Here is a 16,839-nt window from a genome sequence, read left to right as displayed (position 1 = left end):
ATGCCAAATCCGTAGTTCTCCTTTTCCCCCGCGGAGCCAGAGATGTGTCAGGGACACGGCGGAAGCTGCAGATCGCTCGTCTCCCGGATCTGTACCAGGCAGCGCACACCTGGACCCAATCAGAAATGTATATGGCAGCGTTTTCTCCGCGTGGGTCCCCTCCGATGAGCAGCGGCAGCTCGGACTGGACGATGAGACGGTGTCATCCCTGTCCCCCCCCCCCCCCTCGCCGCACTCACACACACACGACTGCGCTTTTGTGTTTTGTTAAAATTAATGAGAAAACTTCTGGTGCCCTAGGGGTAATTAGTGTCCTTGGAGTTAAATAAGCTAATACTTAGACACCCCTTGCACAGCCAATTATGTTTGTGTATTGAATAATTGATTCAAAGGGGGGGGGGAGGGGAGGCTGCTAATCAGATCTCACCGTAATGAATTGATTTAATTAACAAGGGAGATCTTAGGGACTCTGGGAAATGAGTGCAGTTCTTTGGCAGGCGCAGGAAAGCACACAGCACATAAATTGGAGGAGAAAAGCAGCGAAGACGTCTCCTTCCCACACACGGAATATTCTTCCCTCGCTCCTCGGTTTCAGAAGCCGTCGTAAGACCGGAGACTTGGAGCTATCGCCTACCGTTCCATCGAGGAAGATCTCATTCCACACGCCAGGAACACCGTCTGGAATTCAGCCCCCCCCCCCCTGTGCCCGGATAGCTCCGTCGGTAGAGCATCAGCCTTAGTTTATGCCATTCTTCAAGGTGCCGGAGGAAGGGGGCGAAAGAGTCTTCGCGTTATCCACACCGGGCGCTCCTGAATGTGATCCGGGCTCTCCGGGAGTCACGCCGTTGTGCCGTTGTCGCTGGCTGGCTGCATTGTAGCGTGTCTCATCTGCCTGGAAGGACACGCGGAGCCTTCTGGAGACGGAGGCGTCCGAGAGCGGGCTCCCCGCAGCCTCTGGGAGGATGGTGCTGGATAAAGAGGAAGGTGAGTGGCTGATTTATTGACTTCCCTCGTTATCCGCGACTTGTTTTTCTCCCCGCATGCCGCTGTCATCCAGATTAGCGCTTTGTAGATGCTTCTGTCTCTTGCTGCTTCAGGAAAGTAAACACAATCGAGTTGCGTCGCCACCACAGACGATGACAATTGACGTCGACAACATTTTTTTTTTTTTTTTTTGCAGAATTCCATCATCACAAACCAATACCCCCCCCCCCCCCCCCAATCCAAGCAATTTCAGCCGCTTGTCCTCAATCTCTCCGCTAGATCTCCTATTAATAAATTGGGTGAAGTGGAAAATAAATCCCGGGGCTACGGCGAAACTAATTTACTTTTCAAATGAGACGCACGTGAAAGGACGTCGCCGCCAGGATTCAAGTTTCGGTCGTCCGCAGATTGTGTTGCGGAGGAGGGAGGTGGGGGAGGAGGGAAAATCATCTCAGAGGAACGTTAACGAGGGGCAAGTTTGGAGGGCTTGACACATTGTATTCCTGCTTGGGATGTAGCAAGAAGAAACAATGTTCAGACAATTCTGCAACAACGTTGTCCAGGCAATTCTGCAACAGTGTTGTCCAGGCAATTCTGCAACAGTGTTGTCCAGGCAATTCTGCAACAGTGTTGTCCAGGCAATTCTGCAACAGTGTTGTCCAGGCAATTCTGCAACAATGTTGTCCAGGCAATTCTGCAACAGTGTTGTCCAGGCAATTCTGCAACAGTGTTGTCCAGGCAATTCTGCAACAGTGTTGTCCAGGCAATTCTGCAACAGTGTTGTCCAGGCAATTCTGCAACAGTGTTGTCCAGGCAATTCTGCAACAGTGTTGTCCAGGCAATTCTGCAACAGTGTTGTCCAGGCAAGTGTGCAACAATGTTGTCCAGGCAATTCTGCAACAATGTTGTCCAGGCAAGTCTGCAACAGTGTTGTCCAGGCAAGTCTGCAACAGTGTTGTCCAGGCAATTCTGCAACAGTGTTGTCCAGGCAATTCTGCAACAGTGTTGTCCAGGCAATTCTGCAACAGTGTTGTCCAGGCAATTCTGCAACAGTGTTGTCCAGGCAAGTCTGCAACAGTGTTGTTCAGGCAATTCTGCAACAGTGTTGTCCAGGCAATTCTGCAACAGTGTTGTCCAGGCAAGTCTGCCAACAACGTTTTCCAGGCAGTTCTGCAACAATATTGTCCAGGCAATTCTGCAACAACGTTGTCCAGGCAATTCTGCCAACAACCTTGTCCAGGCAAGTCTGCCAACAACATTGTCCAGGCAATTCTGCAACAGTGTTGTCCAGGCAATTCTGCAACAGTGTTGTCCAGGCAATTCTGCAACAGTGTTGTCCAGGCAAGTCTGCCAACTACGTTGTGCAGGCAATTCTGCAACAATGTTGTCAAGTCAATACTTTAAATGCTGAAATTTGGGCAGCAATGCAAAAAAAAATTGAAATTGGGTATTTTTTTTTTTTATCTGTGTTGGCTATAGAGTGATGGACGGGGCTGGAGAATAAGTGACTTGCAGGCAGCTGAAGGGTTAAGATTTGAGCATGAGCCTGACTGGTCACCGGGCCTCACTTACGGCAGCGGCAGCTGGTAAAAACAATTGTTCCTCGCCGCTTAGAGACCGTGCCAGCTGAAATAAAAGAATTGCAGAGTAGGATCAGTGTCGACCGAGGCACTTTACGTAAAATCTCCCCCCTCCTGCCCCCCCCCCTCCAGCCGTCTCCAAAAGATGCTTCTGCGGCCGGCAATTACTCCCTAATAGCCGGACAGATGTCTGACATTGATCTGCTCTTTAAAAAGGTAGCAATTACCAAAGAGTGCCAACAGCTCCCATTTTTTTGCCTGTTTGATGTGAGAGGCTCCCGGAGCTCTTCGGGTTGCAGGTGCGACTCTGCTGCTGTCCTCGTGCCACGTTGGCGATAGAGAGAGCACTTGGAAATTAACGTTGTGTATAATGATGACATGAAACGCGGAGAGCTGACACTTAGCTTGGCTCCGAGAAGGGCTGCCGGCTTTCATACTAAGGCGCGCATCTGGAATTGGACGTACTTGCCGTTCGAGGGTTTTTTGTTTTTTTTTACGCATCTGCGATTATTTATTGGTAACACTTTGTACGATGCCACATGGCACAATGGTGCCTTTATCAATTATTAATGACTGCAATAAATCATAAGAGCAGATTTAATTGTCAGTGTTCGGTGGATCGGTGTTTGAGCAAAGTTCTGCCTTATTTAATTTGGGGGGGGGGGGCAGTTACTTAACATTTATTAACATTGATGACTAACAATGCCGTTAAGAAACAGTCCCTATCCTTGACATGTACAGACCATTCTTCTATTACCTACCAGCCTCCATAGGCTTCTGGGCATTATACTGGGATATATTATTGGTTGGTATTTCAATTGTATAACTTTCTGGATTATTAGGACATATGATTGGATAGTGTGAATAATAAGTCTCTGGGCTGGGTTCCATATGGGTAATTTTTAGGCGACCAGATCAGTTCACCATTGGTCAAGTGACTCAAACTGGTCCAGTTCCCAATATACATCCCAAATACTTTAGACCCAATTCTAGATGTACATTTGATATACGTTCTCCTCAATAGATCACCCTTGTTATACGTTCTCCTCAATAGATCACCCTTGCTATACATTCTCCTCAGTGGATCACTCTTGCTATATGTTCTCCTCAATGAATCACTCTTGCTATACGTTCTCCTCAATAGATCACGCTTGCTATACGTTCTCCTCAATAGATCACGCTTGCTATATGTTCTCCTCAATGGATCACCCTTGCTATACATTCTCCTCAATAGATCACCCTTGCTATACGTTCTCCTCAATAGATCACCCTTGCTTTACGTTCTCCTCAATGGATCACTCTTGCTATACATTCTCCTCAATGGATCACCCTTGCTATATGTTCTCCTCAATGGATCACCCTTGCTATACGTTCTCCTCAATGGATCACTCTTGCTATACGTTCTCCTCAATAGATCACCCTTGCTATACGTTCTCCTCAATGGATCACTCTTGCTATACGTTCTCCTCAATAGATCACCCTTGCTATACGTTCTCCTCAATAGATCACCCTTGCTATACGTTCTCCTAAATAGATCACTCTTGCTATATGTTCTCCTCAATAGATCACCCTTGCTATACGTTCTCCTCAATGGATCACTCTTGCTATATGTTCTCCTCAATGGATCACCCTTGCTATATGTTTTCCTCAATGGATCACCCTTGCTATATGTTCTCCTTAATGAATCACCCTTGCTATACGTTCTCCTCAATGGATCACCCTTGCTATATGTTTTCCTCAATGGATCACCCTTGCTATATGTTCTCCTCAATGGATCACCCTTGCTATATGTTCTCCTCAATGGATCACCCTTGCTATACGTTCTCCTCATTGGATCACTCTTCTTGCAAGAAGAATTTACTGCCAGGATTAAAATTTTCTTATGACACTCATTTGGTCAGGAAATAAAAAGTTGAAATAAATTTGGTTTTATGTTCATAGGGTAAAAGAGATTTGGAAAACCACCGATTGGAGTAATTTGAGGTTTACGGGTGACGGCTCGATCTTCAAAGATCCCTTTTTAACCAGTAAAAGGACTTCTTCTTGAATGTTCTGCTTAATAGTTTGATTACTGAACATTAGAAACTGCATTGTGTACTAATGAATAGATAACATCACTGACAGACAGGAGGTTTGGATTCTTAATAAATACAATTTGTGCCTATAATTTCCCAATGCTTGAAAAAAAGTGTTACCTTCTTATGACGGTGAGATTGGACACCTAAATATGGCCTTAAATTAGTGCTGCTTTCCATATGATTTGTGCATGTAGTTTGTATTATTGACGTGTTAAATGTCTCTGAAGGTAACACCCTCTAAGTGCTCCATAAAAAAATTGATGTAGGCAAATTTTAACAGCTGGTGGGATGCCGGAACTCTACTGGGAGGGTCATCTTAAAAACTGAAGATGGTGGTAATGGAAGGGACTTAGGAAACTACTGGAGGAAAGATAGGTCACCTTTTAGGCTTGGTTCACTCCTATGCAGGTTGCTGTTCATGCATATTCCAGGTGTATCTTGCGTTTTTTCAAAACACGTTTTGGATCCATCGAAATCTATGGAACCAAAAACACAACCTGCTGGTCCCTGGACCTTTCCATAAAAGGCACAGATGTGAACTTGACCCATAAGAAACCATGTTAAATAGACTGTAGTGTGTTTCTTCAAAACTGAAAATGCACTCAAAAATTCATAGGTGTGAACCAGGCCTTAGAAGACCACCATGTTTTGGATGAGTTGTCAGGATCTACTTGGTGTGGCTATACGTGACCCGAGCATCACTTTGCTAACGCCTTAACCAAAACCAACACTTGCTGCTATCAGAAGAGCTTTTTATAGCAGAGTGAAAGTGGCTGTGTTAAAAGATTCCTAATTGTTTAGTGATTCTTCCGTTTGTTTAGTGATTTTTTTTCCCCCTGATTGTTTAGTGATTCTTCCCTGTTCTACACTAATGCAAATGGATGCCCACAATATATTGACCAGCTTGCGTAGATAGGTCACGGTAGTTCCTGGAGGTAGACAAAGCTTGTCAGATTGCCCTATGATAGCGATGACCAAGGTTTGTTAGGACTTCTGGGAATTTTTAAACAACCGGCCACATTGACCAGATATTTGATTTTTTTTTCTCTTGCTTGCGGGGAATGTGGCCTCCCTGGTTGGTTGGCTCTCCACCTCCCTCTTCCTTCCTTCCTTCTCCTTTTAGGCAAGCCTTCTCACCCTTTCTTGTCTTTTACTCCCCAATAGCCCTTCACACGGAGACGGGTATATCAATTTCTCCCTATTCCAATCCACCACTCTTGGTTTTGTGGCACGGGCTGGTAGTTCTTCTTCATCATCCAACAAGGCACCCTCGAAGAGCATCCTCCTTTATCGGATGGTGCACTGCACCTGGCATTCCAATGATTTTCACCCTAACTATTTTGCCATTTTTATGTGATTTATTGTAGCTGATGTCCTTTGCTAGGATACTTTTCTTCTTTTTTTTCTTTTTTGTTTGTTTCCATATACTGCCTTCTGCTCACTGTTTTTGCTGTAACATTTTGGGAAAAAACAAATAAATCTTTTGTGAAAAAAATAATTGGTAGTTTATGCAGTTACAAAGTTTCCAAAGGAGTGCGTAGCGATTACATAGTTAGCCAGGTTGAAAAAAGGACACCTGGCTCAACCAATAAATTGTCCACCCGGCTCAACCAATAAAAAATGAAAAAAAGAACAGTAAAGAAAACTCAACCATACAATCCCCTATACACAATCCTATACCTGCAGCTGATCCAGAGGAAGGTGAAAACCCCCCAGCAAAGTATGATCCAATTTACTACAGCAGGGAAAAAATTCCTTCCTGATCCCCCGAGAGGCAATCGGATATTTCCTGGATCGACTTTACCTATAAATATTAGTACCCAGTTATATTATGTACACCTAGGAAAGAATCCAGGCCTTTTTTAAAGCAATCTACTGAGCTGTATATTAAAAAAGAATAGCGCGCAAATGCAAAAGAAATAACTACCAATTCTGAAGACAATCCATAAATAAAAATGGGGGTTTGGTCCCACCATATGGCCATATCGTGCTCAAGCCCACTACTGCGTCAAAGTACCCCATTATCAGTGGGTCCTACACTATCCATGAAAAAGAGATGAATCCAGCCTTTCTTACCCTTGGAGATAATACTCCTTGCTGGGAAGGATGTGCAAATGCACTACAGGGGACTCCTCCTATATCAACTTGATGGTGGACACTGATTGAGTACAGGTGTGTGTGGGGGGGTGGGGAGGGTTGCTCAACCTCGATAGTTTGGTCAGACCGAATACATAATAAACAGGCAAAAAATTTGGGGGAGCATACCCATGTATTTCTAAAGCTGCTGCAGCTATGAACCAAAAGACATATATATTAAAAAAGAATAGCGAGCAAATGCAAAAGAAATTACTACCAAATCTGAAGACAATCCATAAATAAAAATGGGGGTTTGGTCCCACCATATGGCCATATCGTGCTCAAGCCCACTACTGCGTCAAAGTACCTTCCCAGCAAGGAGTATTATCTCCAAGGGTTAGAAAGGCTGGATTCATCTCTTTTTCATGGATAGTGTAGGACCCACTGATAATGGGGTACTTTGACGCAGTAGTGGGCTTGAGCACGATATGGCCATATGGTGGGACCAAACCCCCATTTTTATTTATGGATTGTCTTCAGATTTGGTAGTTATTTCTTTTGCATTTGCACGCTATTCTTTTTTAATATAATCTACTGAGCTGGCCAGAACCACCTCTGGAGGGAGTCTATTCCACATTTTCACAGCTCTTACTGTGAAGAAACCTTTCCGCATTTGGAGAAAAAAAGCTGTTTTCCTCTAGACATAAAGAGCGCCCCCTTGTCCTCTGTGATGACCTTAAAGTGAATAACTCAACACCAAGTTTACTATATGGACCCCTTATGTATTTATAAATGGAGATCATATCCCCCCTTATGTATTTATACATGGTGATCATATCCCCCCTTATGTATTTATAAATGGAGATCATATCCCCCCTTATGTATTTATACATGGAGATCATATCCCCCCTTATGTATTTATACATGGTGATCATATCCCCCCTTATGTATTTATACATGGTGATCATATCCCCCCTTATGTATTTATACATGGTGATCATATCCCCCCTTATGTATATATACATGAAGACCATATTCCCCCCTTATGTATTTATACATGTTGATCATATCCCCCCCCTTATATATTTATACATTGAGATCATATCCCCCCTTATGTATTTATACATGGTGATCATATCCCCCCCTTATGTATTTATACATGGAGATCATACCCCCCCTTATGTATTTATACATGGTGATCATATCCCCCCTTATGTATTTATACATGGTGATCATATCCCCCCTTATGTATTTATACATGGTGATCATATCCCCCCTTATGTATTTATACATGTTGATCATATCCCCCCCCCTTATATATTTATACATTGAGATCATATCCCCCCTTATGTATTTATACATGGTGATCATATCCCCCCCCTTATGTATTTATACATGGTGATCATATCCCCCCCTTATGTATTTATACATGGTGATCATATCCCCCCCTTATGTATTTATACATGGAGATCATACCCCCCCCCCCCAATCTCCTCTTCTTGAGAGAGAATAAATACAGTTCCTTAGATTAGATCCTCCTGGATATAGTTACATAGTTAATCTGGTTGAAAAATTACAAAAGTCCATCCAGTTCAACCAATATCGAAAAACAGAAAAAAAATAAAAACAGAAAACCTCCATATACACTATCCTATACCCAGAGCCGATCCAGAGGAAGGCAAAAAAAAAGCCCAATAATTATTATTATTATTATACAGGATTTATATAGCGCCGACAGTTTGTTCAGCGCTTTACACAATGAAGGAAGACAGTAAAGTTACAATTACAATACAATTTTGTAGAGGAATCAGAGGGCTCTGCCCGGCAGAGCTTACAATCTAATCTTAGAATCCAAACCCAATAAAGCATGATCCAATTTGCTCCAGCGCTTGGGGGGGGGGGGGGCGTTGAATCCCTTCCTGATCCCCCCAATAGGCAATTGGATATTCCCTGGATGAATTTTACCTATAAAATATTAGTATCCAGTTATAATCTGTGCTTCAGGTATGTGTGTGGGGGGGGGGGGGGGGGGCTCCGGGATAATGAAGATCTTTTTGGAAAAAGTGCATGCGCAGATAAAAAAAAGAAAAAGACAAAAAAAAAAAAAAAAAAACGAATTGTCAAATTCATTGAGGATGTTGAGCAGCAGAGATAAAACCAGCATTAAAAAAAATAAATCCAGACTAACAATTAATATCTTATCAATACAAGTCCCTGCCAATAACACAACAAAAGTCAATATCTGCCATTGGTAACATTGTTATTTTTCTCACACGTCCTGTGTTGGATACATCGGTGGGTCTGGTTCCTGGCTTAACGTCTCCCCACTGTTGGTGACATGATAGTCATAGTGTTGTTGTCGACACCGATTATTGATCAATCAATGATCTGTTATTGATCGATTATATATTTCCAATGTCTCCAGGTGACTTTGGGGCATAATTCCAGGTCTGGCTTTATTATATAATTTCTTGTCACCTGAAGGCACAATTTTTTTTAAGTTCAACTCTTTCTGATGAGCCGAGTCCTCCCCCAATCGTTCCCGCCGATCTTATAACACGGGTTATCGCTAAAGAGATGCAAAATGATATTTGGGTTTATTACGGCCAATTATTGGGGAAGAATCTTGGGTCAGATTTGAGTGTATTTAACCACTTAAGCCCCGGAGGATTTGGCTGCTCAATGACCCGGCCCTATTTTGCAATTCGGCACTGTGTGACTTTAACAGACAATTGCTCGGTCGTGCGACGATGTACCCAAATTTTTTCCCCACAAACAGAGCTTTCTTTTGGTAGTATTTGACCTGTACAATTTTTACTTTTTGCGCTATAAACAAAAAAAGAGCGACAATTCTGAAAAAATAACAATATTTTCACTTTTTTTTTTTATATGAAATTTCAAAAAAAAAAAAATGTAAAAATCAAAATTTTTTAACATTTAAGGACAATTTGTTTCCTGCTACATATGTTTGGTAAAAAAAAAAAAAAATCGCAATAAGCGTATTGATTGGTTTGCTTAAAAGTTATTGCGTTTACTAACTACGGGAAAGATTTACGTCATTTTTATTGTTTTTTTTAACTAGTAATGGCGGCGATCTGCGATTTTTATTTTTATTTTTGGAGGACTGCGACATTGCGGCGGACAGATTGGACCCCTGACTGACATTTTTGACACTTTGGGGGTACCAGTGACATTACTACAGTAATCAGTGCTAAAAATATGCACTGTTACTGTAATAATGACACTGGCAGGGAAGGGGTTAACTTTATTAGTGATCAAGGGGTTAAGTGTGTCCCTAGGGGTGTGATTCTAACTGTCAAGGGGCGTGGCTTGTGATGTAACCACAGAGACCTACGATCCTACATAGCAGGATCGTATGATCTCTGCAGTTACACCAGGGAGAATTACAGACGGCTTTGTTTACATCAGCCGCCTGCCTTTCTCCCTCTCCAGCGGGAGATCGCGAGTGACCGGTGGACATCGGAGCCGCCGGTCACTCGTGCAGGGATGTCAGGGAACAAGCGGGGGCGGGAGCGCGCCTCCGGCGCTGCACGCTCGCCCCCTAGAGGCTCGTGGGCGAGTGACGTAGCGGTACATCACTTTACCCAGGAGGGGCTGACCGCCGCAGTTTATTTACTTGCGGCGGTCGGCAAGTGGTTAAAGCTTCATGGATTGTATGGTGAAGGCTCCTCTGTCTGTATACATTGTCTCTTCCACAAGACTGAGAATTTGTATTTTTTTTATGGTGGGGGGAAGGATTGATATTTTTTTTTATTGGATTTTTCATGGATGTATACTATTTTTTTGTTACATGCATAGGCATGCGCACAGGGGGTGCCAGGTGTGCCTGGGCACACCCAATCACCTTGTGTGGCACAGATTCCACCTGCTGCTGGGGCCCCAATCCTCCATCAGTACCAATCACTCACTGTGTCATTATTATTATTATTATTATTATACAGGATTTATGTAGTGCCAATTTTGTGCAGCACTTACTGTGTTCATCCATAGCTGAAACTGTGTTTCCTACAATTCAATTTGTGAATGAACCGGAAGCCTCTCAGCACTTCCCATTCATTCACTGTCCAGTGCAGCTGAGGCTGCAGAGAAAGGGACCGGGAGATCTGTCCTCAGTCTCTTTCTCTGTCTCAAAAGTGAGAAATTAGGGGTCTTAGGGGTTTAGACCCCTGATATTTCACCAAAGCCCCCCAACGGGGGTCCTAAAAAAAATATATATATATATATATATTATAATGTAAACAATAAATACAAAAAAAATACAAGTAAAAAACTACTGACACCATCCACTGCCCTACTGACACCGTCCACTGCCCTACTGACACCGTCCACTGCTCTACTGACACCGTCCACTTCCCTACTGACACCGTCCACTGCTCTACTGACACCGTCCACTGCTCTACTGACACCGCCCACTGCCCTACTAACACCATCCACTGCCCTACTGACACCGTCCACTGCTCTACTGACACCGCCCACTGCCCTACTGACACCATCCACTGCCCTACTTACACCGTCGACTGCTCTACTGACACCATCCACTGCCCTACTGACACCATTCACTGCCCTACTGACACCGTCCACTGCTCTACTGACACCGTCCACTGCTCTACTGACACCGTCCACTGCCCTACTAACACCATCCACTGCCCTACTGACACCGTCCACTGCTCTACTGACACCGTCCACTGCTCTACTGACACCGTCCACTGCCCTACTAACACCATCCACTGCTCTACTGACACCGCCCACTGCCCTACTGACACCATCCACTGCCCTACTTACACCGTCGACTGCTCTACTGACACCATCCACTGCCCTACTGACACCATTCACTGCCCTACTGACACCGTCAACTGCCCTACTGACACCGTCCATTGCTCTACTGACACCGTCCATTGCTCTACTGACACCGTCCACTGCCCAACTGACACCGTCCACTGCCCTACTGACACCGTCCATTGCCCTACTGACACCGTCCACTGCTCTACTGACACCGTCCACTGCTCTACTGACACTGTCCATTGCCCTACTGACACCGTCCACTGCCCTACTGACACCGTCCACTGCTCTACTGACACTGTCCACTGCTCTACTGACACCGTCCACTGCCCTACTAACACCATCCACTGCCCTACTGACACCGTCCACTGCTCTACTGACACCGTCCACTGCCCTACTAACACCATCCACTGCCCTACTGACACCGTCCACTGCTCTACTGACACCGCCCACTGCCCTACTGACACCATCCACTGCCCTACTTACACCGTCGACTGCTCTACTGACACCATCCACTGCCCTACTGACACCATTCACTGCCCTACTGACACCGTCCACTGCTCTACTGACACCGTCCACTGCTCTACTGACACCGTCCACTGCCCTACTAACACCATCCACTGCCCTACTGACACCGTCCACTGCTCTACTGACACCGTCCACTGCCCTACTAACACCATCCACTGCCCTACTGACACCGTCCACTGCTCTACTGACACCGCCCACTGCCCTACTGACACCATCCACTGCCCTACTTACACCGTCGACTGCTCTACTGACACCATCCACTGCCCTACTGACACCATTCACTGCCCTACTGACACCGTCAACTGCCCTACTGACACCGTCCACTGCTCTACAGACACCGTCCACTGCCCAACTGACACCGTCCACTGCCCTACTGACACCGTCCATTGCCCTACTTACACCGTCCACTGCTCTACTGACACCGTCCACTGCTCTACTGACACTGTCCATTGCCCTACTGACACCGTCCACTGCCCTACTGACACCGTCCATTGCTCTACTGACACCGTCCACTGCTCTACTGACACAATCCACTGCCCTACTGACACCATCCACTGCTCTACTGACACCGTCCACTGCCCTACTGACACTATCCACTGCCCTACTGACACCGTCCACTGCTCTACTGACACCGTCCACTGCCCTACTGACACCGTCCACTGCTCTGACACGTCCACTGCCCTACTGACACCATCCACTGCTCTACTGACACTGTCCACTGCCCTACTGACACCATCCACTGCCCTACTGACACCGTCCACTGCTCTACTGACACTGTCCACTGCCCTACTGACACCTTCCACTGCCCTACTGACACCGTCCACTGCTCTACTGACACCGTCCACTGCTCTACTGACACCATCCACTGCCCTACTGACACCATCCACTGCTCTACTGACACCGTCCACTGCTCTACTGACACCGTCCACTGCCCTACTGACACCGTCCACTGCTCTACTGACACTGTCCACTGCTCTACTGACACCATCCACTGCTCTACTGACACCATCCACTGCCCTTCTGACACCGTCCACTGCTCTACTGACACCATCCACTGCCCTACTGACACCGTCCACTGCCCTACTGACACCGTCCACTGCTCTACTGACACTGTCCACTGCCCTACTGACACCATCCACTGCCCTACTGACACCATCCACTGCTCTACTGACACCATCCACTGCTCTACTGACACTGTCCACTGCCCTACTGACACCATCCACTGCCCTACTGACACCATCCACTGCCCTACTGACACCGTCCACTGCCCTACTGACACCGTCCACTGTTCTACTGACTGAACATGGTTGGTCATTGATGTTTTTGGAAGTAGTTTTTGCTCTTTCGGTGATTGACTCTTCCACCGGCCATCTCATGTCTGTGGCTAACTTCGCAATGTATCCATCAGGGTGTTAGTCATCTAGCCTGGACATGGGGTGGGCGGGAGGGGAAGCTGCCCTGGGTGTAATGGTTTACTGTAGGGATGGAGGCGCCTTCCTTCTGTTACAAGGAAGTAGTGACAGCGGCAGTGAGTGACTGCTGGGCGGCGGGTGGGGGGGGCACAGTTTGGCATCTTTGATCTGGGTGCCAGATGACCTTGTCCCTGCACTGCCTCTGGCTATCAGTTTGGTCTTTCTTCAACCTCCTACTATTGACTTAATAAACATAGAGGACTGATACGTAGCAACAGACTTTTTGAGGGACGAATAGAGAAAAGCAAAAGTTGTGATGCTGCTGGACCTGGACCTGAACCGGGACCTGAACCTGGACCATTATGATGTGGCAATATGATTTACACCTTCTACCTTGATCCACTTATGATGGATGATTATTGCTGATGGTGGATACCCATAATTCCCTCATAGTTTTCCCTTTCTATTTGTGATGAACGTTTACCTGCATGCTTCCAATTTCTGAAGTTTTTTATTTATTTATTTTTATTTATTTTCTTTTTTAGGACATTGTATTTTAGACATGCGTTTTGCTATATTTACCAAGTTTGAATAATGCACAATTTAAAAAATGACGGCCTCCTACCTGTTTAGCGCCCATGCTGCTCTGCTCCAAAGAGGAGGAAGATACTTCGCTCGATGTTTATTCCAGCCCATATTGTACTCTGTAACTCCAAATAGTAACTGGGTTCCGTATCGTCTCTCCTAAGGAAGAACTTACGAAACGCGTCAAATTTACATTTTTTCTGTACAATCATGTCATCTATGTGAACCTAAAGGCAGACGCTTTTTTAATAACTTTTCTATAGTCCTTTTTTTTTATTTAAATGTTGTTAAACAATAAAAATGTCTTCTTTGATATCAGCGTTTTTTGCTTTTTTCTATATGTCCCTAAAAAAGTCCATGGCTACGTATCAGTTCTCTGTGTATACTGCCTATGGGGACATATAGGACACAGTGTCTTATGCATTCTGTGTGTTGAACCACTTGAAGACTAGCACTTTTTTTGTGTAAAATAATTTTTTATTTTTTTTTCTAGAAAGTTACATAGAACGCCTAAATATTATATATTTTTTTTAAAGCAGAGGCTTTTGCGTTTTTTTTTTTTTATATCATGCGGTATTTGCGCAGAGGTTTTTCAAATGCAATTTTTGGGAAAAAATTAAATTTTTGAATTTAAATGCAAAAAAAACACAATACAAAACTACATTTTTTTTTGTAAAACTAAAAGATGTCACGCTAAAAGTAAATAGATACCAAACATGTCACACTTTAAAATTGCGCACGCCCACACAATTTTTTATATCATGTGGTATTTGCGCAGAGGTTTTTCAAATACAGTTTTTTGGGAAAAAAATAAAACATTTTAATTCAAATGCAAAAAAACACAATACATAACTCAATTATTATTTTTTATTTTTTGTAAAATATAAAAGATGATGTCATGCCAAGTAAATAGATACCAGACATGTCATGCTTTAAAATTGTACACGCCTACGCAATTTTTTATATCATGCGGTATTTGCGCAGAGGTTGTTTAAACGCAATTTTTGGGGGAAAAAACATTTTTGAATTTGAATGCAAAAAAAAACAATACATAATTAATTTTTTTAAAAATAAAATATGAAAAATGATGTTATGCCAATAAATAGATACCAAACATGTCACGCTTTAAAATTGCGCATGCCCACACAATTTTTAAAATCATGCGGTATTTGCGCAGAGGTTTTTCAAATGCAATTTTCTGGAAAAAATAACATTTTTGAATTTGTATGCAAAAAACAATACATAACTCTAATTTTTTTTGGTAAAATTAAAAAGATGATGTCACGCCAAGTAAATAGATACCAGACATGTCACTCTTTAAAATTGCGCATGCCCACGCAATTTTTTTATCATGCTGTATTTGCGCAGAGGTTTTTCAAATGCAATTTTTGGGAAAAAATAAAAAAAATGTAATTTGAATGCAAAAAAACACAATACATAACTCAATTTATTTAATTTTTTTAAATATAAAAGATGATGTCACACCAAGTAAATAGATACCAAACATGTCACACTTTAAAATTGCGCACGCCCATGCAATTTTTTATCATGCAGTCTTTGCGCAGAGATTTTTCAAACGCAATTTTTGGGAAAAAATAAAATTTTTGAATTTGAATGCAAAAAAAAAAAAATCAATAAATAAATAACTACATTTTCTTTTGTAAAATATAAAAGATGATGTCACGCCAAGTAAATAGATACCAAACATGTCACGCTTTAAAATAGCGAAAGCCCACACAATTTTTTTATATCATGCGGTATTTGCAAAGAGGTTTTTCCAAATGCAATTTTTGGGAAAAAAATAACATTTTTGAATTTGAATGCAAAAAAACACAATGCATAACTCAATTTTTTTTTGCAAAATATAAAAGATGGTCACACTTTAAAATTGCGCATGCTCACTCAATATTTTATATCATGCGGTATTTGTGCAGAGGTTTTTCAAATGCAAATTTCGGGGAGAAAAAAATAACATTTTTGAATTCGAATGCAAAAAAAAAAAAAAAAACCTCAATAAAATAACTAAATTTTCTTTTGTAAAATTTAAAGGATGATGTCACGCCAAGTAAATAAATACCAAATATGTCACGCTTTAAAATTGCGCACGCCCACACATGTAAACATACTTGTGACAGTAATAGGTAGTGGCCGGTACTCTTTAATGAGCGATCTGGGGGTTAATTAGACCTCAAATCCCTCAGATGCACTTAAAATCGTTCAAAGCGCCAAGATCGGCCTCGACCAATAAACCAAGGCGAGCTTACTACCCCATGTTCATTTTTTTTTAATCGTATCATGAGGATGTACTAATGGATGGAGGATGCCCCCATGACTAAGTGAAACGCGTTGGAGACGTGGCCTGGTCGGAGTCCAGGCTGAGGTTGCCATTCATCTCTGTAAGACACCATAGATGTGGGACTTCTTTTCTTTCTTCTTCTTCTTCACAAGGATGTAATCCGCATGCTCGGACAGGGGGGCGCGTGCACACCCATCAGCCATGCTATGCTGTGATTCGTCACAGCACATGCTGATCACCGGGTACCGGCCAATGATTGACCGCCGGCACCCGGTAAACGGCTCTGAGCTTCCCCAAACACAGCAGTTGGCTGGTTCCCCCCAGCATTAGAAAGTGTCAGATTGTCCGCCGCACTATCACAGTCCCGTTATAAGTCGCTGATTGCTGCTATTACAAATATAAAAAAATAAAAAAATTCAAATAAAAATTTCAGTATATAGTATAGCCTATAGTTTGTAGATGCTATAACTTTCAAGCAAACCATCAATCAAAAAAACTTA

The 16,839-nt window shown here is 43.4% G+C and overlaps 1 protein-coding gene across 1 annotated transcript in view; it reads left to right on the top strand.

Annotated features, from left to right (window-relative positions):
• The first annotated feature begins 289 nt into the window (after positions 1 to 289).
• The window catches only part of LMO1 (LIM domain only 1), a 200,779-nt gene continuing 184,229 nt past the window's right edge, over positions 290 to 16,839 (top strand). Inside the window, exon 1 of the mRNA XM_082269802.1 lies at positions 290 to 984. Within this exon, the coding sequence (XP_082125928.1) occupies positions 963 to 984 (22 nt within the window). The 5' untranslated portion in view covers positions 290 to 962. The remainder of the gene's footprint in view (positions 985 to 16,839) is intronic.

This window comes from Pelophylax lessonae, assembly GCF_965119305.1.
Source record: "Pelophylax lessonae genome assembly, chromosome: 10".
Lineage (NCBI taxonomy): Eukaryota > Metazoa > Chordata > Amphibia > Anura > Ranidae > Pelophylax > Pelophylax lessonae.
The sequence above is the reverse complement of the archived record's forward strand: the minus strand, read 5'-3'. Positions and strand labels throughout refer to the sequence as shown.